Raw genomic sequence first — 22,206 nt, 5'->3', positions numbered from 1 at the left:
ACTAAAGACTAAAGACTAGTTAAGGAACATTCACAACTTGCCATGTCTATAAGTCTGGGGTTCAAACTTATATATTGCCATGTCAAGAAGAGCACTGCAATAAAACCAGCAGCGGAGAAAGCTACTAAGGCGGCTGGGTTTTTACTAGGTGAACTGAAGTCATAAATAGTTGGATGAAACCAAAAGATTTATTGCCTTACTAAAACTAGTTAACTGCCTGCCTGCAATAATATCTGTATGTATGGGAGGAAGAAAACTAACGCCAATGTTTATTGACATACTAACATTACATACTGTAAAACCTTACTCCTACTAAATAGTGTTTTGCTTACCATCGTCATGCGAACCTAAACCCTAAAAAAACATACACATCCCATTGGCTGGCTGCTGCATGGCTTCTCCTCGCAACTCTTCTTCTGTCATGGATATGCACTATCGACTTCCGGGCAAATAATAATTTCCAGAAGACGAGCCATTCCATGCGTTGGTTTACAACCTCTCACCCTCCAAACTTAACTAAGCTCCTTGTGAGTGTAGTTGATTCCTTTATCACCATTCACCACATGCCCATTTCCCCTTCCAACCCTGCCATAATTCCAATTTTGGTAAATGATTCACTGTGGGTAAATTCGGCTTCAACTTTTTATGCATGCAATTTGGAAATAATACTCCCTACAAGACTAGTTATTGTGTAAAGTTAATGAAATTATATATCAAACATACCATCGAGTTGTTAGCAATCCTTCAACTCCTACAGGACCACGGGCATGGATCCTACTTGTACTGATCCCCACCTGTTTAGCACAAAAGTATCAGCTTTTATTAACTCACAAGCTCAAATTTAATATTTTTTTTTAAATGGGCAACAAATTATCTACCTCTGCACCAAGTCCAAAGCGGAAGCCATCACAAAATCGTGTGCTAGCATTGTGAAATACGGCAGCACTGAAGAATGTTTGGTTATAATTAAGGAAAACAAAAATATGGTATAAGTACCTATTCCAAACTTCCAGGAATTGGTGATGGGGAAAAAAAAGTCTAGTGAAAATAGAATAACTCAGATTTCAAGCAAAGTAGAAAACCTGTCAACTTGGCGTAAAAATATATCTGCAACTTCCTTGTCTTCAGTGATAATGCAGTCAGTATGAGAACTGCCAATAAAAGTGAAACCCCAAGCATTATATGTATCATTGTAGCCTGAAGTAAAGAACATGCAGAAAAGCACAAAAATAAAAATGACCATCTAGAGAAAGGGAGCATGCCTTCCATGTTGATGTATATGATCAATTGCAGCATATACATCATCAACAATTTCCACAGTGCAAGCCAGAGAACTATATTCATGATGCAATGAATTAGCTTCGGGAATATTGAGCAGGGAGCTTGCCTTGGGTCCACCAAATATAGTAACACCTGAAGGTCAAGTAAATTGTATAAGTTCTTGGCTCATCTACACAGTTGCTATGCTGATAACAAGGAATTTTACAATGAACAAGAAGATGTCAATGAAGGCCAAACATCCTAATATGAGTAGTGAAATATTACAAAACCACCACAATGGAACTACATCTACATTGATGAACATGCAGGACCGAGTTGAAAAGTAAAGATTTATTACGACTTTGTTTCCTGAAAATTAAGTTAAACAAGGATAAAACAGAGAAACACTGTAATAACCCATGCCAAAAACAGGAAAACATGAATATTGCAGAATGCTCCTTCACTAAAAAAAAGATTGACTAAAGAACTGTCTTTCTTAGACTTCTAGGGAAGTGCCATTGGTGCAGGTAAGTGATAAACATAAGTATTTTGTTACTATTACAAGTCCTATGCTATGGGCATATTCAGGAATCAAACCTAGCCTCAGAGTCTTGTCCCTTGATTCACCTTGAGGGATCAAATTAATATTTTTAGAACATTGCACATAGCAAAAGAAGCTGCACCTTTTATCTGAAGTTCCATGATTAGGTCATTTAGACCACCTTTCTTCACCAAGTCATCATGCACAAGAAGTGTTTCCTATAGAGGAAAACATTTACAAGGTAAGGATACCACAAAGCAAGAGATGACCACATAAAAATTTAAAATAAAAGAATTACCAGAGCAAGAGATGTTACTCAGCTGTATCAGCAATGATTGGGAACATTTAAAAAAAATAAATAAATAAATAAAATAAAAAAATAAAAAAACGCACACACACACACTAAAGAATTACCATTGCATTACATGCTGCGGGATAATCTGTTTTTGCATCCAACACAATGTGCTTTGCTACATCTAAGTTAGCAGACTTATCAACATAAACATGGCAAATTCCATCTGCAAGAAAAAATGATAAGCTTCACCAATGTAGAATAGAGGCACAGTCTTAACATAAAATCTAATCCAGGGCGAAGTATAATTACCAGCATGACCAAGAACTGGGATTTTTGTTGAAGCCTTGATTTGGGAGACAAGTTTATTGCTGCCTCTTGGGATAACAAGATCAATTACATGATCAAGCTGCAAAAGGGATTAAACAATCAAAGCCAGTTTATGCCTCATTCAGGTCATATATGCTAGCAGATGGGGTAAACCAAGAATAACACAATAAATTCCAGTCCAATTGCTCTGGTCAATGCACCTTGAGCAATTCAGGGACCTCCTCTCTAGAAGTAATAAGTCCAATAAGCCGTTCACCAACATTTTCTGGGATGACTGAGGTAATAACCTGACAATAAACAGGAATGCGGCAGAAGTGTGATTTTGGTTAATGTAAGGTTCGCAAAAAAGAAATAAGAAACAAAAGTTTAAAGTGAATAAGGATATTGACTAAACCTTGTGCAAGATTGCATTTGATCTTTTGGCCTCTTTTCCACCTTTCAGTAAGAGTCCATTCCCACTTCGGATTGCCAGTGAAGCAATCTATTTACATTGGAAAAATCAAAATACAAAAACTTGTTACTCCAAGCTTGTAGATCTTTTTGTATAACCAATGTCTATAACAGCCATAGATGTACATGTAAATCCTTTTTTTAATAAATACATTCATTTATGTACACAAACCCAAAGCATCACATCCTTGCATAAAATAACATTACAATTACATCAGAGGAAACTCATTAAAAGGAAACAAAGAACAGGACAACTAATTAACAATAGCAAAGAAAAGAGCCAAAGAGGAAGCAGCACACAAGAATCGCCCCTATTTTATATACCTGAACAAGTGCATCAGGCCGTGACTCAAAAATAATCAACAGAACGCCCAATGGAGATGATGTCTTCTCCAAGATGAAGCCATCTAAAATCTGGAAGCAATGAAAACAATCAAGATGGTCAATTTGTATATTGTTAAAATGTTATTTGAAAGAAGCAAAACTGTGAAACAAACCACATAAGTACAAAGTAATTGATTTACTTGCCTCTGTTCTCTTTAAAATACGACCAATTGGCTCATCCATCTCTGCCAGCACACGAACTGATTTTGCAAGACTTGAGATCTATAAAAACATGGGAGTGAAAACCACAAGGAACAAGGATTACCCCTTCTGTAAAACAATGCAAAACAAAACAGCATATAGCATAATTAAGAAATGCCATACTTTTCCTGGCTTTAGGGCCAGCCGAGCTACCAGAGATGGATCATAACCAGCCTGCTGGGCAGCATCTACATCAGCTTCATTCTCGGTAAGTATTTTTTGTTCATTTGCTTCCAGTGCATCAGCTATATCCAGCAAAATGTTTCTCCTTTCTTGTGGAGCAAGAGCCTATAGAAGAAATGAGCAATTAGCCATGTCCAGCTACTCAAGGAACATGCCCAACAAAGAAGATACCTGAAGCCGTCTGGAACATTCCCTTGCTGCAACTGCCATCTCACACGCACTAGCATCTATAGCTGGATCCAACTCGTTAGCATCCCGATGAAAGAGAGTACCAATACGCTTCCCATGTAGTACTTTAATAATATTGTCAACAGCAAAGCCACTAAATCCACAAAGGGTGAGACAGGAGTCAGCAAACAATAATATAAAAGTGGAGCAAATAGTGCCAAGATCAAATACTAAGTGCGAAGTACAATATTGGTGGGTTTGTTTAAAAATATTATGCAACTGAACACCTATTTTCAATTTTGGCTCCCTTAAAGAATCCAACACCCCCTACCCTCATATCTATGTAAGAGGTGTGAAATTTAATCAAATTTACGCTCAGATGTACAAAACACGCACACACATATGATGCAAGCAGAGATACATACTTCATATATCAAAAGTTTCACAGGAAATAAAAAATAAAAATAAAAATAAAACCTTGTGATGACAACAGGGATTCCGGCATAAGCTGCGTAAACTGCAGCTTTTACTTTGGCAGTCATACCCCCCCTTCCCACTCTAGACTTGTCACCGAAAGTAATCTCTTTTTCATGCCTCTCCTTGATGTATGTGTGAATTAACTTTGAGTGAGGATCACTGGGAGGGCCACTGTAGAGACCCTCTACATCACTTAAAAGAACAAGAAGATCAGCTTTTAGCTCCAAAGCTAGTAGAGCTGCTAGACTGTCATTATCCCAAAATATACCAGAAGAGTCCTACAAAAGATTCCCATGGTTAGGACAAAGTTTTGAACCTAGGACTAAAAAAGGATTTTAACCTCATAAATAGAACGCAAAGGTGCTAGGATGATTTTAGAGGCCAGATTACACCCAAGTGTCAAGGAAGAAACCCCAAGTATTCCAAAAAAAAAGAGTCACAAATGCACCAAAGAGCTCCAATCGCACACCGAGAAAAAAGTAAAGCAACCAGAACATATCCATGCATTTGAGCACATAACATGAAAGGATAGTTCTGAGAAGAATGAATACTTGAAACAGATGTAAGCACATCCCCAGAGGCTTCTTGAGCCTCCCTTCATTGTGCCAGAGTGTGTAGGATTACATACCTGTAGCACTCATGCATGAAGGGTTAATGGACATGTGCACACTCACAACTGAACTAGATCAGCCCACTTCAAGTCTTAATGCAATTATACAAAAAGAGGATGCAGGAACCTTCACAATTAAAATCAGATGCATACCTCATATGGAGCTCTCCGTGTACTAATAGCATCATTTTCATTAAATATAGGTATAACTTTCAGAGACAGCAATTGATTAACTGTTTCATTAAGTTGATTCCTAAAGTCTGGGTCTCTGAAGTCATTATCCGTCACAAGAAGTTGAGCTGATGTAACATCCAGCTGCAAGCATGTAATAATATAAAGTAAGCAGATAACCCATTGGCCAAGAAATATCATTTTTCCAGCATATAGTGAGCCACATAAAGTAATGCTAAACAAATATGTAAAACCAGTGATTTCTCACCTGACTGAACAAGGAATCATACAAAGCCATTAGGCCGTTTTGCCCAACAGCTGCACATGCCTTGCCATCAAGCTCACGTTGTGGCTTTTGCAGATCCGCAAAACTGCATTTTGTGATCACCAATGTGTTTAATGAGACTTTCACAAGTTACTCGTATCCAAATGTTCAGCTGTAAGACATGCTTAACAAAAGGCCTTTTCCTGCTACATTCTTGACCTCTTGCTACAGTCACTAAGCATTTAATAATCTTGACTAAGAGATATTAGCATAATTGCATCCAAATAGTCTCTTCATGTCACAGGTAAAAGTAACTAACTTCTGGTTAAATCTCATACAAAATATGTCACAAGAAAGATCGGGAGAGATCAAGGGGAATGTCAAAACCTGCTGTGAATCAATCTCCTATATCTAAGCCGTTGTCGGCCAGCACCTACAGCACCTGAGGTAACTAAAATAACCTCATAGCCCTGCGAATTGAGCTCCTGGATCTGCACTCATTTAAAGCTAACAATTTAGCATCATGATGCCAATAATACAGAGTATTATTAACACATCACAAGAGTATCGAGTTAAAGAAATTGCCTGCTCGCAGAGTGCTCCCAACCTTCCGAGTGCCAGTCTCCCATCCGATCTAGTGACAACTGCAGTCCCAACCTTCAATAATAAAAAAATAAAAAATAAAAAACAAATCAGGAAAACGCTACATCCGGTCCAAAGATATCTAATTGGCTTTAAGAGTAAATAAGACACCAAGCAGGAGTGTCATATGGACGAAAATATATGCATCTGATTACCAATCATTTTGAATGACATTAACAAATTGAGCCTAATTCAGCTACCAAAATAAAACAGAGAGGTAGATTTATCAGTTCGCATTGGAATTTAAGACTAATTCGCCAAACTTGATAAAATAGTTAAAGCATGCATAAGATTAACAATGCGCTTTAAGATTCATCTAATAAGCATCTACAGCGAGCTAAGGAAGGAGCAATTACCTTAACGACGATACGTTTAACATCTCTGACGAATGCTCGCGTTGAGTCAACGGAATCCATTGTAGAGCAGTAGAGCGAGAGCAGAGAGAGGCAAAAGCCGACGAGGCGGCGGCTTGTGAAATGAGGAGACTCGGAAACGACCGGCGAATATCAAGGCGTAGGGTTTTGAGTAGCAGAGTGATTGTGATATGTATCTGAGAGATTGATGAAAGGATAGAAAGGTGAGAGGGATACGGTTACGGGTATATATCTGTGAGCTCCGCCACTCTCGCGAAACGGAGGAGCGGCGGCCAAGCTTTACTCAACACACTTTTTAGGAGTGGTAAAGCACTAAAGCACACGCCGAAAATAATACGGACTACAACAGAATTTTTTTTCACAATTTCATATCCTATCATTTTTTATCATAATTCCTGCAATTATTATAATTATTTTTGCCACATTTAATTGTCACGTTATATTTCTAATTCAGAGATATACTATTTTAAATATTCTAAGTTCTAAATAATTTTGTGAAAAAAAAAAAAAAACTACTACCTCCGTTTCATTTTTATTGTCTGATTCGTTTAACGATGTTTGACTGAAATTATTTTTAATATAATTTTTTATAATATTATATTTAGCATTAATATATAAAATTTATATATTTAAAAACTATATTAAAAGTACTATTAAACACAAATAATTAAATTTAAAAATAATAAAAAGTTATTAAAGAAAATAAGCATTGAATAAATAGTTGATTTGACCAATAAATAGTAAATATGACAGATAAAATGGGATAGATGGAATATTATTTTTAACAAAAAAAAAAAGATGCATATTTACCTTCTTTTGTAAAAAAAATACTCCGTAATAATTAGTTATACTCATAATCACTACTTGAAAGTTGCTTATAATTGACCGACGCATAAACCCAATAAAATAATGAAGAAGCTCCTGTTACATTCTTTACTTTCATTTTGTTATCATAGCTAGTCTTTCATAATGGATAATGCAATGAAGAAGTTTTATGGAAAAACACACACAAACAAACAAACAAAAAAAAGTAATTGAATTAGTGGGCATGATTTTCAAGGCAAATTATTGTGTGGACCACTATTACAATATACGTTTTTAATATATTAAAAGTACATTATTTATGTACGTATGGAATGTACATTATTTAATAATATATTAAAAATCATGTACTTTTAAATAATATACTTTTAGTACATTAAAAATATACTTTTTTAATTATAGTTTACACAAATATGTGGATCATGGTCCATGGAATAATAATTGGATTTTCAATCAATAAAAACTTTTTATTTTATTTTATTAGATCATGATGTGTCTTAAGTAGGCCCTAATGATAAGAGGTGTCTTTAATTCCGTACCATATTTATGCTGAATCAAGACTTCTTATTAAAACCAAATAATGTATGTTTCCTTGTAACAATTAGACATTCTTTGTTGATAAGTGTTACATTAAAATTAAATATTACAACTAATTAAATGACTGCGTTACTGGTTTTATAATTTGGCACGGTGCTTATTCGACAGTGTACTATTTGTGATAATTTTGTTTTGTTGACCACAACTTATTATTGAAGTATAACGTGTCGTCGATTTTGAGGTTGTCGAGGTGCCCAGCGGTCATTTAAACTAGGTAGTTCAAGGGGTCACGCGTACGAGTCACAGGTCGAGCCACGACGAGGCGCTGCTTTGTCTTATTCCCATGCGGAATCTGATCATGTTCTTTGGTCTGTGCTTCGCAGAGTTTCTGCATCACCACAGATTTTTATAGGATTTAGATAAAGGAGAAGACCAGCCATGCATTAGACAACAAATTTCCCTCACCTGCTGCACTATACTGTCCACATTTTAAAGATCTATGGCCACAAAATAAGTTACCGGTTGAATAAAGCATGATTTTTTTATTTATCCTTTCGACCGTGTCATCACACAGGATCTTGATAGTACAATTTACCTGTGTGTTTATTGACTATCACAAAATTAAATTTTTTTATATACATCCTTAAATAGTGATTAAATAAGTCAAAATTGACTGATAAAACTGATTATTTTGCGATGGCCTAAATCTCTTGAGTATTGAATAATGCGCACGTACATATAGTCATCTCAATTGTCAATTGCAATCAAGAGAAAATAGAGAAACGGACATAAAGTGGTGGGGCGGATCGGAAAGCTAAGGTATAAATTTTTCATATGTAAATTTGTTCAATGAATGAATCTAACCTTCTAGGTGCATGGTATATGCCTATGTGAATATATATTTGTTTAATTTTATGTATTATGTAGAATCTTAGACATGTCTTTCTATAAAAAGTGCATGTGCATATTTAAAAAGTGCACCTAATTACATGTGAAAATGAACTAAATTAAGATATGCGACTCTACAAAAACACTATAAATATGTAAAGATACACTCAAAATGGTCGCACGCTTACATATCATAATGTGTGCTTTGTAATTTTGCACGGTGTATTTTTAGTGTTTAAAAGTTTATAATTTTGCATTGTGTATTTTTAGTGTTTAAAAATTTATAATATTTACCAACTTCTCATATCGTTTTTTTTCTTTACTTCAAAGTCATTGATTATCCCAAATCAACGACATATATTAATCTACACTTTTTATAGGAAGAGGAAACTATAAAATTATTTTTTTAAAAAATTTGAAGGTTTAAGAATCTTATTTTGAAAAGATTTACATGTTTCAAGAGTTTCTTTCATATTGATAAATAAAATGATGATAAAATTTACAAAGTAGATTATTATTATAGTATAATGGATAAAACTTTTAATTACTATTTAAATGAGCAAATTCGATTCTTATTAATGACATTATAGAATATGAAAAATAAGTTTAAACTTACCAGAAAAAATTACGACTAAAAATGAAAATTCAGAAATTATATATTGATTTGATAAATGGTTAGTTTTAACAAAATGAAATTCCGGTTATTAATTCAATTCAAAATCTACACCTGTTTTAGTTGTAGTCGTAAATGCGTTATTTGGACCATGTTTGATAATCATCAATATTCAATACAAACATTAATATATAGTTGTCTTATGGCTGTTAAATATACAACTTGTGGATTACAATGACCATGTCAATGTCAACTACGTAGTGAAGTTGTGTTTTGCTACTTAAATTGACATATACCCATACATAATCAATTAATTAGTCTCAAACCATTTGATTAATATATTTAATGCTTCTTTCTTAAAGTTATAGATTATCAAGGCTGCCAATACGGAGTAATATATACTTGATGGATTTTTGTTCTTAGGTGAAACACAAATTGAGTAAAAATAGTTTGAAAATAAAGTAAATGAAATAAACAATATACGAAAAAGAAAAAAAAAAAACCAGAAGTGTGATAATAATATATCTTCTCCACCTCGAGTTGTTCTTAAGATTGAAGAACAAGTAATTTGCTTCTTTGTGTTGCTAACTTAACACAATATGCAATAAGGGTCACATTTGTGTGAGACCGTCTCGGATCCTTATTCGTGAGACGGGTCGGGTCGAGTCAAAGCACCATGCAAATGTCATACTTATATGTGCAAATATCATACTTATATGCTCAAATATAACACTAATCAAGAATACAATTTTTGATACTTATAAGAGAAAAAGTAATACATTTTTCATAATAAGTAATGTTGACAAGTGTCCCTTACTTATAAGGACAAATATAATACTTTTGAGGAAAAAAGTAATACTTTTACATTGAAATGTAAAAGTATTGTATTTTCCCTTAAAAGTATTACATTTACCTTTATAAGTAACAAAAATTTTATTCCTGATTAGTATTACATTTGAGCATATAAGTATGACATTTGTACATATAAGTGTTACAATTACATATTGACCTGACCCGTCTCATGGTGAGACGGTCTCACACAAGTTTTTGCAATAATAATTTGGAAAAAGTCAACTAACTTTTTGCACACTAGTATCAAAAAGAGCAAAAGAGACTGACTTTTCAATACCATTTTAAAAAGAAGGGTAATGTATTGTTAAAAAAAAATATGTTCGGTGGCAAAATTGTAACTAACTGAATAAGAAACTCCGACCCTTTTTCAACAAAAGGGATGCGGTTAAAGAAAAAAAAAAACGAACTTAACTTTTCACGACCCTTTCTTCCACCGCACAATTTTGGGATTTTCTAACTCCACCTTATTTTGGAATTTTCTAACTCCACCTTAACTTAGATTGTCCATAACTGAGAAGAACGTCTTGTACCGATTTTGTAATCACATATCACCTTGTCGGGCATTTAATTAAGGCAAAAACTTGTGTGAGACCGTCTCACCATGAGTCGGGTCGGGTCAAGATGCAAATGTAACACTTGTATGCACAAATGCCATACTTATATGCTCAAATGTAATACTAATCAGGAATAAAGTTTTTGTTACTTATAAAGGTAAATGTAATACTTTTAATGGAAAATACAATACTTTTACATTTCGATTTAAAAGTATTAGATTTTTCCTCAAAAGTGTTATATTTGCCCTTATAATTGAGAGGTACTTGTCAACACTACTTATTATGAAAAATGTATTACTTTTTCTCTTATAAGTAACAAAAATTGTATTTTTGATTAGTGTTATATTTGAACATATAAGTGTGAAATTTGCAACATATAAGTATGACATTTGCATGGTGCTTTGACCCAACCCGACCTGTCTCACGGATCCTGTGAATAAGACAAAGGGAAAAAGATACTAAACAATGTCTGAGCACAAGTTCAAACTGGGGACCTCTAGTGTGTGAGACTAGCATGATAACCAACTACACCACCCAAACACTTGGTAACTGCTCTTAGTTAACATTTTATGGTCCTATGGTCTATGGATAAGACAAAGGGGAAAAAGATAATTAATAATGTCTGAGCCCGGGTTCGAACCGGAGACCTCTAGTGTGTGAGACTAGCGTGATAACCAACTACACCACCCAGACACTTTGTAACAGCTCTTCAAACAATATATTCATACTATATACGCAGTTCAACGCTTGTAAATTTTTTTTACTGAAAAAAAAAACATAATATTATTATACAAATCCAAACCCTAACTACACTACAAAAATTACGCAAATCTTATATTTTAATTCAAATTTGCATTTGTAGTAGTAGCAGATGTAGGAATGAGCAAAAAAGTAGTATCGATTGCTTGTTTTTATTTTTCAAGTTATATCAAGTTCAACGTGTTAAAATATATATGCGCATTTAAGAGATTGGGTGCTTGATAGTGCAAAATATTCTGAAGGGTTCCATGTGAAATGGCCTTCCCGCTTGGTTTGTGAAGTTTTTGTAGATTAATATAATATTGATGGCAACAATAGCTTAGATAGCCAAGAGAGACTATGGAGAGAAGGCTAGCTAGCTTGTTAAAGATGGCAAGAAGGTTTTGTGTATTATTGAACGAGTATTGCTTGTACCTTCATTGCAGAATCATGGGTTTTCCATGGTTTTAAATATTGATGGGAATATGAGATAATGTATTAAGATCATAAAATCATGTTGGAGAGTGATTTTCAAAGTAATTGTTATTTAGAGAACTATGATGACTCAATGTTCCATGATAATAATAAGAATATAGTATCAGCTATTCAAGAACTTCTTAGGAGAGACCGAACTTACAAAACTAATCATATATGCTACATACAAAGCGGCCAAAACCAATGTATGGATTGGATCGTTAATTGACAATAATGTTGTCTTCTTCTCGTGGTTTGCATGTACTTATGGAGTCTCCAAATGGATTAAAAACCTCTATACACAAATATTTGAGAATTTGTACGTGTAAATTAAACATCACTCTTATGTAATAACTCGCAAATTAAACCACATGACTTGCATGTATTTATCTAGCTTCTAATTGGGTTAAAACCCTATATACGCAAATATTCAAGCGTGGTATATACTAGGTAAACCTCACTCCGAATCTCCGATGTATGGGATGAAAGCTATTTTTTTCTTAAATTACACGGAGGGAATTTGTTATTGCTTATTGAAGAAATAGGCACTTGAAAAGGCAAGTAGTATGGAAATTACCAAATCCAATGTGTAATGATCTGGAATATATTTAGAGATGATCAAATCCAATACGCAATGGCATTTGCAATTTGCAGAAGTTAATACATAAACATGCAACATAATATGAACAAAAAGATCAAGGGAAACAAAACCCCAAACATACAAACAAACCAGCTAATATATAGCCAGCTAGGACTCTGAGACCCTCCCAAGTCCCATCCCAATTAGGAAATATCAATCAATAGAAGTCTAGCTACCTTGTAAAAACCATCAAACCAATAAAAGTAAAATGAAAAACAATTGGATTTCCTCACAGATGCTTTCCATATAAACTGATAGATGCATGACTTATATATATCATATAAGCCATAAATGTGTAGCCCAACTATAAGTTTAGATTTTTAATTGAGACAAAACACATTATTCAATTAGATAAACTACACATTTATATTTTATATATTCTATGTTCAACACTTACGAAAGCCCTAGATATGGAGTAGTAGAAAACATTATATGTATGTATAATTTTCTAGCTGACCATGCATGAGCTAACAAAATGGTCACTTGTTTAATAATGAATGAAGAAAGTAAGAAACCTTAGGCATTGATAAATCGTTATCAATCATATTCAACCGTTTATAAGAAACTATTGTATTATTATTATTCAAATTAAAAAATTTACAAAGTATTATTCGGAATAAAATAATTATCAAACAATATATTATTCTTCAAGACAAAGTCAAAATTCCAAAATGTCTACATCTCCCTTCGCGCGTATCTGATGGTGTGTCGTCGCAGCCACAGCTGATAAATCAGCATGTGAAATGCATCGTACGGTTTAGCTTCCGCATTCCACAGAAAGTGCTGGGCCGCCGCCACACACAATCCCCTCATCCTCTCGTAATCTTCCTCCTTCACGCCACGCAACAACTCCTTCAGTCCGGCGGCCCCACGCGTGGACCCCACCAAGATCGCCATCTCGGACCATCTCAGGACGTCCATCAGGGGCAGGTCCTGGATCGGACGGTCCACGATTATCACCGGCACGCAGCCGGAAGCCATCGCCGCCGGCAGCCATGCCACGTCAGCGCCGTAAAGAAACAAGCAGAACTTGCTGCTCTGGACCCCACCACCCCCACCGAGATCATCCGACGGCTGAGATTCAACCGCGAACTCGTCATCCAGTTTCAACTCGTTGACCATGACCGACTCGGTCTCGCCGTCCCACCTCAGATATCCAAGGAACGACGGCGGCTCTTCCCCCGGCGGCGCGTGAGGGAGCGTGAGTGCGCGTGGGCTGACAGGCGGCAATGTAACATCCTTGTGGGGGATAAAGTACCCGGAGGTGGTCGGGAAAACGGATATTTGCACGGAATTCTTCTTAAGCTCAAGAACATTCCGGTCGGCGGTGAAGTCAAACCCGGTGGGGTGAACAAAGAAATGGTCAGCTCCGAGCGTGCGATTCCAGTACGGAAAATTCCCCCGGAGCTCCCGAACCAGACGCGCCAGAGATCGCGTAGACGCGTCGGGAGAAAACGGCACGAAGAAGAGGTGGGCCTCATCGGCGTCGGCGGTCACAAACCGGCTGCGAAGGAGAGAATCGTAAAACAAAGACGCCGGCGGGGCCGTGAACGCGATTGGGTTGTTTGGGGTGTAAATGAAAATCTTAAAACTTGTGAGCATCCGTTCGTAATTCTTGAAAAAGGTGGCGGGATAGAGGTAGGGAGAGGCACCGGCGGCTGAGAGAGCCCGGTGAGGGCCGAGAGAAAGAAATAACAGAAGAACAAGAAAATAAGAGGCCGCCATTGAAGCTCAAAGTTTGAAGCTTTTTGTTCTTTAATTTGCAGTTCTGCAACTGCAGAGGTGATTATAACCTGAAATGGCCTTTAAGGTGACTGAACATGGGAGGTGGTTGCACCATCATCAATAGTGATAAGGACTAATATATATAAAAGCATGGGGCTTCCTTACGTCTTCAAAATTTGTTACAGACTTACGTTATATTGACTTGATCACTCAAGTTTCAGTGCGGTCATGTGTTAACGTGACACTGGTGCGATTCAGTCATTAGTTATGAAAAAAACACCAATATTATTAGGAAACTCACAATAAAGAAATGTACTAAATGCACTACAAAACGCACCACACACATAAAAAAAGTGCACCCTATCTCACCACACCTAATGATGCATTTTCAAATACTGTGTGATGCGTTTAGGCGTACCCAATGGTGCGTTTTGTTGTGATACATATCTAATGGCGAGTTTTTTAGTGCATTGGTGCATTTATTTGTTGTGCATTTCTTTTCACTGTTGATGTTATTATTTACATAACTAATGGTGTAACTGCACCAGTTGCATATTAAGACATGACTACATTTGAGCTAACATTGGGTAAGACCTTACTCCTATGTAAATCTATACTAATTTTGATTTTAAAAATGTTCATCTAGTGTTGAAAATAACATATGGAAACGATATACGTATAATCATTCAAGACATACCAAATAAGGTAAACTTTATGCCCAACAAACATCAATAATAGCATATTATGTATGTTTCTTGAACAAGAAGACACATCTTTTCTAATTTTACTATTAGGAGTATGAAACAAACTAACATTTGAAACTGATTTTTATGCATTATTGATTTTCTTTTATCAATTACGAATTTTTTAAAATTTTATATAGTTTCTCTTTATAACTTTATATATAGTGTTTGAGATAATGAGATGTATAAATTTTTAAAATATATATATTTTTTAAATAACAAATGCTTATTTTCATAAGATAAATTGAAGTGGGCTGGGTAATGGATAAGCACCTTGCACGGGCCTTGTGAGGATAGCCAACAAATCTCAGTATTTGGTTAGTTTAACTAATGGCTTTTGACCCAACCAAATTGAAGTTTTGGGTCCACCATGAAACATCATAACCAACATACACCTTATCTCTCAGATCATCTCTAAATATAGGGTCACACTTGTGTGAGACAGTCTCACTATTTTTATCTATGAGACGAGTCAGATCAAGATAAAATATATTACTTTACTCATGATTTAGTATTGCATTTGATAGTATAAGTATTACATTTCATCTTGGTCTGACTCGTCTCACGAAAAAAGATCTGTGAGACTGTATCACACAAGTTCTTGCCCTAAATATAATATAGGCAAAAACTTGTGTATCCGTGAGACGGGTCGGGTCAAGATGACATATAATACTTATACTAGCAAATACAATACTAAATCATGAATAAAGTATTATATTTCATATTGACCCGACGTGACTCACAGACAAAGATCCGTGAGAAGATGTTTATTACCTTCAGAATACCTTTTCCGCGAATGCAGACACTACTTGAAGATCTACAGGCTATGTATAAGAAATTTGATGAAAAGAATGTTCACAAAAATAAAATTCGTGATCATCATCCTTCAGATGCGAGAATCATTCACCTAACTTGTTGTTTTTGCATGGGAACACAACCTCAGAATATGCATCGAACTGCAAATTACTTTTGATCGATGTGAGGTGTGATATACACTATTAAAATTGCGTGCGTATTAATAAGGAATAAACTAATTACTTTCTATTCATGGTATGTGTGTATGTATGTCGTTTAAGGTTTCCACATTCCAGGTATCAAGAATGATGTCCAAACAGATAGATGTTTGGAGTTCTTCGTGCAATTTAATTGTTTATTTATTTTCTGCATATATTTTATTTGTTCAGTATATATTCATTTCTTGTGATCAATGCAGGCATATTCATTTTACAAGATATATGTATCATGAAATTTGCAAATTTTCTGGAGTACATATTCCTCCCCACTTTGTTGACCTGTGAAGAATCAATTAATGTGTAATGTGTCCATCAAATGATAAGATACGTTTTACATTTATAATCGTATCTATTACTACTATTACTAAATATGCCATAAACACCGACTAACTCTGAGGCAATAGTATAGTGGATGAGCAGTTGCACTTGAAATTTTTCTCTTTTACAGCAGCAACAGGCCGGGTGTTGAAGATCAGATAAGCTATAACAATTTAATCTGGAGTCGAAGTCCTTGTACGCAAAAAAGGGTACAATTTTAACGTGAGGCTCAAAACTAAATAAGCTCGATTTACACCAGAGGACTAGACCCTTTGACTTTTTCCTTGGCTTCTTGTTGCAAGCAATATAAATGGGAAAGAGGCCTCTTTAGCCCATCAAGTCATCAACCCACCCATATAAGAGATAAAAAGAAGTGATAAATTAAAATTGAGAATAATTTTTTGAAGATAATTATTACTCTTGCTTTATGGGATTATGCTAAACTGTAGCACTAGTAGCTTAGTAATAGAATATTAAAATACTTTGATTTATGGAAAAACAGTATACTAATTAGAGATTAAAGAAAAATTAAGTAAGTGCACCAATTAAAGAATAATGTATAGATGCCAATATATTATTATATTATTTAATTGATGAAAAGACATTTCTTGTTTTGTCCTTTTGAAACTTTATGCTATTCAAATGATGCCTTTACTTTACATTTAGACTTTGAGATAAAAGTTGCGTTTGCTTAATATAAGAACATGTTTTTACTTAGATTTAAGAATATAATTTTAGAGTATAATAAAAAAGAATATAATTCTAATTAAAGTACATGCTATATTTTCAAACCGTCCAATAATTCTCGTCTTCATATTAGATCAAATTATCCACGTACAGTGTCTCGCAAAATCGCAAAATACCCTACACAATATATAATACTTATATGATCTTATGAGGGGATTTATAATCTCATATATGGGAAAAAAAATGAATAAAATGAATAGTAGTCTTAATTATAATGAATAATTTCAACATCAATTCAAGTTGAATTTTCTAACCTAATAATGGCAATCACAATTCACAATTGAATTTGTCAACCGATTTGGTGTTGTTAATGCCTCAATCACAATATCACCAAGACTCTCTCTATTTAAACGTGAAAAAAAATGCAACAATTTCACTTTCACCATTTGCCTAAGTCTAATTAGCAGCTGCAAAATGGCATCTAAAATGTGGATTTTTCAATCCTTTGCTGGCGAGATTGTTGTCAAATGATTGGTTTATCTTCTTCTCCCAAACACCAATCACCAACACAATAATCCATACATTGAACAAATAGCACTCTCCAAAGTCCAAAGAAACGAAACAAAAGAGGAAAAAATCGTTTTTTTCTCTTTTAATGAGTTATTTGTGAATTGCGATTAGTTGTTTTGATCTTTGATGTTAAAAGTTTTGCTTCTAGGGTATTGGCTAGTAGTGGATTATTTAGCTTGAGACTTGTTTTTAGCGGTAGTGGGGCTTATCCATCTACAAATATGGTAAGTTTAGGTTTGGGATGGACTCATTGTGTCCAAAAGCGTATAGTTTTTTTGGCTCGAACACACCACCTCCCGTATAAAGGGAAGGGTTTGATGCCACTGGACCAAAAGCGTATAGTTTGGTGTTAATATCGTGTCTGAAAGCTTGATTGCTGGCTTGGTTTGATTAACCTTCTTATGGGCTTGATGCAAGTTCATGGAATCCATGATATAATTCAACAAAGATGAGAAATCTACGACGATTTTAATCATATATTTAGGGAACTAAATGTAAGGTTTCGTCATTTTATCCAGGATCAAACACCCACAATATTAATACATCCATGCAAGTATTTGAACCTTAATCCGATTTTGTCATTTTATCTAAAATCAAACCCCCAAAATATTAAAACACCCATACAAATATAACCTTAATATTCGTCAAAAAAAAAAAAAAAATCCTCACAATCTCATAAAATTGAAGGTATATTACAACTTTTCACAATAGAGGTCCAAAACAGCTCGTCACAAATAATTAAGAGACCAAATCTACTCCCCCAAAGCTCCATATCAACCTTTCAATTCCCCCCGCCCCCGCCCCACAAAGATTAGTCAGAAGGAAGAAAAAATTTGGACATTTTAATTCCACACGTTACATATTTCCATGAGAGGTTAATGTTACATCACATTTTAATTAGAAAATTTTAATTGTTTTGTCCTGACATTGGTCTAGCGGCTGAGAATGCTTATTTAAGATTTGTTTTTAATGGTGGGATATGGATTCGGCTCCTCTCATCAGCATTGTAATGTTGAATTTGGGATAAGCTCTTTGTGCGCAGTAGAAGTGTATGGGGACTAGGATATATCTTGACTTTAATCTCCGTACAAATATAACCTTAATAATCACTAGAACTACAAAATTTGTTTAATACCTCCTCATGAGTTTTGGAGACTAGGATATAATTCAGTTTTTTTTATACAAGTATAACCTTAATACTCGTCGTAGGAACAAAATCTTCACAATCTTGTAGAGTTGAAGACTTGAAGGTATATTTTACAACTATTAACAGTACATAGACAAAATCAACTCATCACAAATAGGATCAAAACTACTTTTTTCCCTTTAAAAATGCGTATCCATCTTTCAATTTTTTCTGCAAAGATTAGTTAGAACTTAAAAGGAAGCACAAAGTGGACATTTTAATTCCACACGTTAGATATTTCCATAAGAGGTTAGAATTTTAAATTATATAGTAGCAATCCAAAAAAAATATAAATTACAATCGCCTTAAAATCTATGAGAGAGTATTTCACCATTCTTTAAAAGTTTACTCGATACGATCAAGTAATTGAGAAAATCTATGATTTAAAAATATATAATTAAAAAATTGAATCTGTATGTAAATCAATTGGCTACCAAAACTAATAGATTATCTTGATGTCAAAATCTCTAATATGAATAGTCGTCAAACCTTATCAAGAAAGTTGTAAAGGGATTATGTTATCCCCATTCCATATTACTTGTTTGTTTTAATCCTCCAATTGAGACAACGATATTTAGGTAGAAACTAGTGGACTAGTAATTGACATATACACGAAGTTTGTTGCGCCGCTTTGTTTGAGAAATGCACAGATCACCCAACAATTCCATTTGTCTTTGTCTTCTAGAATCTAATGAGGCAAAAAGGTGTGAAGTGAGTAGATCAGAGCATGATTCTCGCATCAGAATGTCACAAATTTAATTCTTGTAATGATCTTCTTAGTTGAGTCCGTCGTACAAGACTAGTTTTATAATTAGCGTAATTTTTCTCTCCTTTTTACCTTACAGTCTATTACATATGAGCAGAGTTTACAAAAGAAAAAAAAACTAATGGCATATCGTATGTATTTCGTGATCTTTAGATACAAATTAAGTGTCATGTTTCACTCACAAAATTTAATAACATATTGTATATTCATTCGACTACTCCTTTCGGGCCATCTAGTATGACCTAAGCCTTTTCTATGAAATTTTGATGGGGAGCTATAAGCTGTAGTAATTACTCATTTTGTTGGCAGTTACATTAAACCCTCTTCACCTTTGACCCCATCTCAATAAATTCCTTACTTTTTGAGAAAAATTAATGATAGTGTTAGTCTTATTTTAGTACATACATTATGTTATGCCAATATATATGTACACACACGCACGCATTAACATTATCTTGACTCTAATGAATTAAATATCGTACCGGTATAATTAGTTAACTATTAGAGATTAAGAAATCATGGTGTGTATCGAAATTAAAAATAATAATAATAAAAAGTTTATTGCTTTCCTATAACATTATGTAATGCTATAAACCCGATCTCTTAATTTTTTTCTCAAATCTTTCTCTCTTGGTGTGGTGTTATCTTATTGAACTTTACAGTATTTGATTATTAAGGAAATATACCTACATATATGTTATATATATCCACCTTTTAAGTATTTGAAAATTTACGTCCACTCTTTGACCACCGTAGTGGAAAATTGGGGACTTACAAGCTGTATTTACTCATCTTTGACCCCATCTCATTTATTCCCTGTTTTTCCGAAAAAATGATAGTGTAATCCCACGCATAGCATTCTTATAATCTTATCTCCATTTATGTCATACATTGTATCATACACCTTGTTATATGTCATGTTATTGTACTGTTGTAGTATTAATGAGTGTGCTATTACTTGAAAGGGATACCTTGCATAATTATCTCTCGTGTAATAATCTACAAATTTTACAAAAGAGGTAAGCTACACTAGTACAGATTCTACTAAGATGGTGTTGGTAATAAATTAGCTCCTTCTCCCAAAAGGTTGAATCCCCAATCCCACGCCTTGGCCTGACAAATCATCTAGGAGGATGTACCTTTTTTTGCTCCCTCACGCTGAGAGATTGCTCCTACATTGGAGCTGGTGAGACTCGATCCCTGGTCTCTTCTCCCAAACATCACCCCCGTGAGAATCATATTCTACCCACTCGGTTGGTTGCCCCCTTTCGGGACATGTGGAGTATAATTATAATTGTGGGTCTTTAAGGTATTGGTCTAGTGGATAAGAAGTACTCTCACTTAAGGCTTGTTATCAATATAAGATGTGGGTTCAGTCCCTGTCACAAATATTGTCTAGGGTTGAATCTCGAAACTAGATTGATTATGGAGTTCATGATATAGTCCAACGAATCCCGAAAACCTAATTATTGAGAAGAGTACAAGCACATAAAGCATGGGTTATGCTGAATTTACAAATATGTACATACTACATACATGTATGCATATAATTAATTACTTAAAATTGGGTAACCTTGGCGGTAAGAATCTTTGCGTGACCCACCACAAGCTTTCTTCGCAAACACAATATATATACGTATTAATTGAGTTTTCATTTCACTATCTACCATACTAATCAACCATTTATAAGTAAAGAGCCTAGTTGGCTCAGTAGATCGAGTTGAGCCATGAAAACGGAGAGCAGAAACAATGGTGGAGCCACCGGAGACGGTGATCGGGAAAAGTGGGTGCATGATTCTTCGGTGGATCACAAAGGGCGAGTCCCTCTCCGGGCTTCCACTGGTGTCTGGAAAGCTTCTTTCTTCATCATAAGTAAGTAGCTTAATTAGGGTTCATCCTTAGCTTTCATTTCATGCATGTTTAAAGTTTAAGAATTTCACCACCGCCGGCCGCCGGAGATTCTGTTTGTGTGCCGTCGGAGTGTTTGTGTTCACACTATTCTTGGCTTCCAACTACTCCATCATATATATATATATATATAAAAGTGTGGCCAGTGTATGTGGTATGATTCTTATACTAGAAACTAATACTTTTTCGATAAAACCGGTCACATAAAATTTTTCTAGTGTAATTTATCTGTTTTTTCTGGTTGCAATAGTGACTGAGATATTTCTCTAGTTATCCAAATTCTTATAAGAAAAGTTTGAATCAATATACTATATATGATTTTTTTTTTTTTGTCTACTGTATTTTCATTAGTGGGGAATTAAAGCGGACTTGGTAATAAAATACAATACTTTAAAATTAAGGAAATTAAGTAAATCTGGAGGAATATACTTTTTTCCTTGATATGTGGGATTTATAAAATTCATCTAATTACTTTTTATGGTCTTTTGTTGTCCATTATTCTTTACATATTATAAGGGTATTTTATGAATTAAAAGTATTTTTCTTGAAAAGTTAAGAGACTAATCCCCATTAACCAATTTTTTTCATACAAAATTTTTCCCAATAAATATATTCTTTACTTCTCTAGGACTATTTCTCATAAATTTAATTGACATGAAAACACTAAATAGTCTCTTAAAATGTGCATTAGGTGACATAATTTATATACTACCCTAGATCTATATAAAAAAAATTGTTATTTTTGGTCATTTACTAATTATGAGAATCTTTTACCCCCCCCCCCCCCCCCCCCAAAAAAAAAAAAAAAAAAAAAAAAAAAAAAA

General features: G+C 34.5%; 3 protein-coding genes and 1 non-coding gene across 4 annotated transcripts in view; 1 reads left to right on the top strand and 3 right to left on the bottom strand.

Moving 5' to 3' along the window:
• Positions 1–166: 166 nt before the first annotated feature.
• Positions 167–6,659, bottom strand: LOC116013328 (delta-1-pyrroline-5-carboxylate synthase). The gene is made up of 20 exons (XM_031253014.1): positions 6,331–6,659; positions 5,918–5,989; positions 5,720–5,823; positions 5,336–5,438; positions 5,050–5,211; positions 4,287–4,564; positions 3,813–3,963; positions 3,582–3,746; positions 3,402–3,479; positions 3,198–3,287; positions 2,818–2,904; positions 2,624–2,710; positions 2,406–2,502; positions 2,216–2,319; positions 1,944–2,019; positions 1,263–1,413; positions 1,083–1,151; positions 879–945; positions 724–794; positions 167–585 (listed from the first exon to the last, which is right to left on the bottom strand). The coding sequence occupies exons 1-20, from the start codon at positions 6,388–6,390 to the stop codon at positions 513–515; spliced, it is 2,145 nt and encodes a 714-aa protein (XP_031108874.1). The 5' UTR covers positions 6,391–6,659; the 3' UTR covers positions 167–512.
• Positions 6,660–11,233: 4,574 nt separating this feature from the next.
• On the bottom strand, positions 11,234–11,307 carry TRNAV-CAC. The gene has a single exon. It is a non-coding gene; the product is annotated as a tRNA-Val (tRNA).
• A 1,713-nt stretch (positions 11,308–13,020) lies between these two features.
• On the bottom strand, positions 13,021–14,290 carry LOC116012301 (probable glycosyltransferase At5g03795). Its single transcript, XM_031251816.1, has one exon. It carries the CDS (start codon positions 14,189–14,191, stop codon positions 13,142–13,144), a length of 1,050 nt encoding a protein of 349 aa, XP_031107676.1. The 5' UTR covers positions 14,192–14,290; the 3' UTR covers positions 13,021–13,141.
• Positions 14,291–21,131: 6,841 nt separating this feature from the next.
• The window catches only part of LOC116013883 (protein NRT1/ PTR FAMILY 5.6-like), a 5,058-nt gene continuing 3,983 nt past the window's right edge, over positions 21,132–22,206 (top strand). The window contains exon 1 of the mRNA XM_031253844.1: positions 21,132–21,346. Within this exon, the coding sequence (XP_031109704.1) occupies positions 21,202–21,346 (145 nt within the window). The 5' untranslated portion in view covers positions 21,132–21,201. The remainder of the gene's footprint in view (positions 21,347–22,206) is intronic.

Source organism: Ipomoea triloba, chromosome 3 (genome assembly GCF_003576645.1).
Source record: "Ipomoea triloba cultivar NCNSP0323 chromosome 3, ASM357664v1".
Taxonomy (NCBI): domain Eukaryota; kingdom Viridiplantae; phylum Streptophyta; class Magnoliopsida; order Solanales; family Convolvulaceae; genus Ipomoea; species Ipomoea triloba.
The sequence above is the reverse complement of the archived record's forward strand: the minus strand, read 5'-3'. Positions and strand labels throughout refer to the sequence as shown.

Excerpts from the sequence above, each read along its gene's own strand:
- LOC116013328 (XM_031253014.1), bottom strand. The coding sequence starts at position 6,390 with ATGGATTCCGTTGACTCAACGCGAGCATTCGTCAGAGATGTTAAACGT. Across the intron at positions 3,480-3,581 it reads TGGCCCTAAAGCCAGGAAAA|ATCTCAAGTCTTGCAAAATC; the intron begins GTATGGCATTTC and ends ATGTTTTTATAG. Across the intron at positions 2,503-2,623 it reads AGGTCCCTGAATTGCTCAAG|CTTGATCATGTAATTGATCT; the intron begins GTGCATTGACCA and ends TCCCTTTTGCAG.
- LOC116012301 (XM_031251816.1), bottom strand. The coding sequence starts at position 14,191 with ATGGCGGCCTCTTATTTTCTTGTTCTTCTGTTATTTCTTTCTCTCGGC.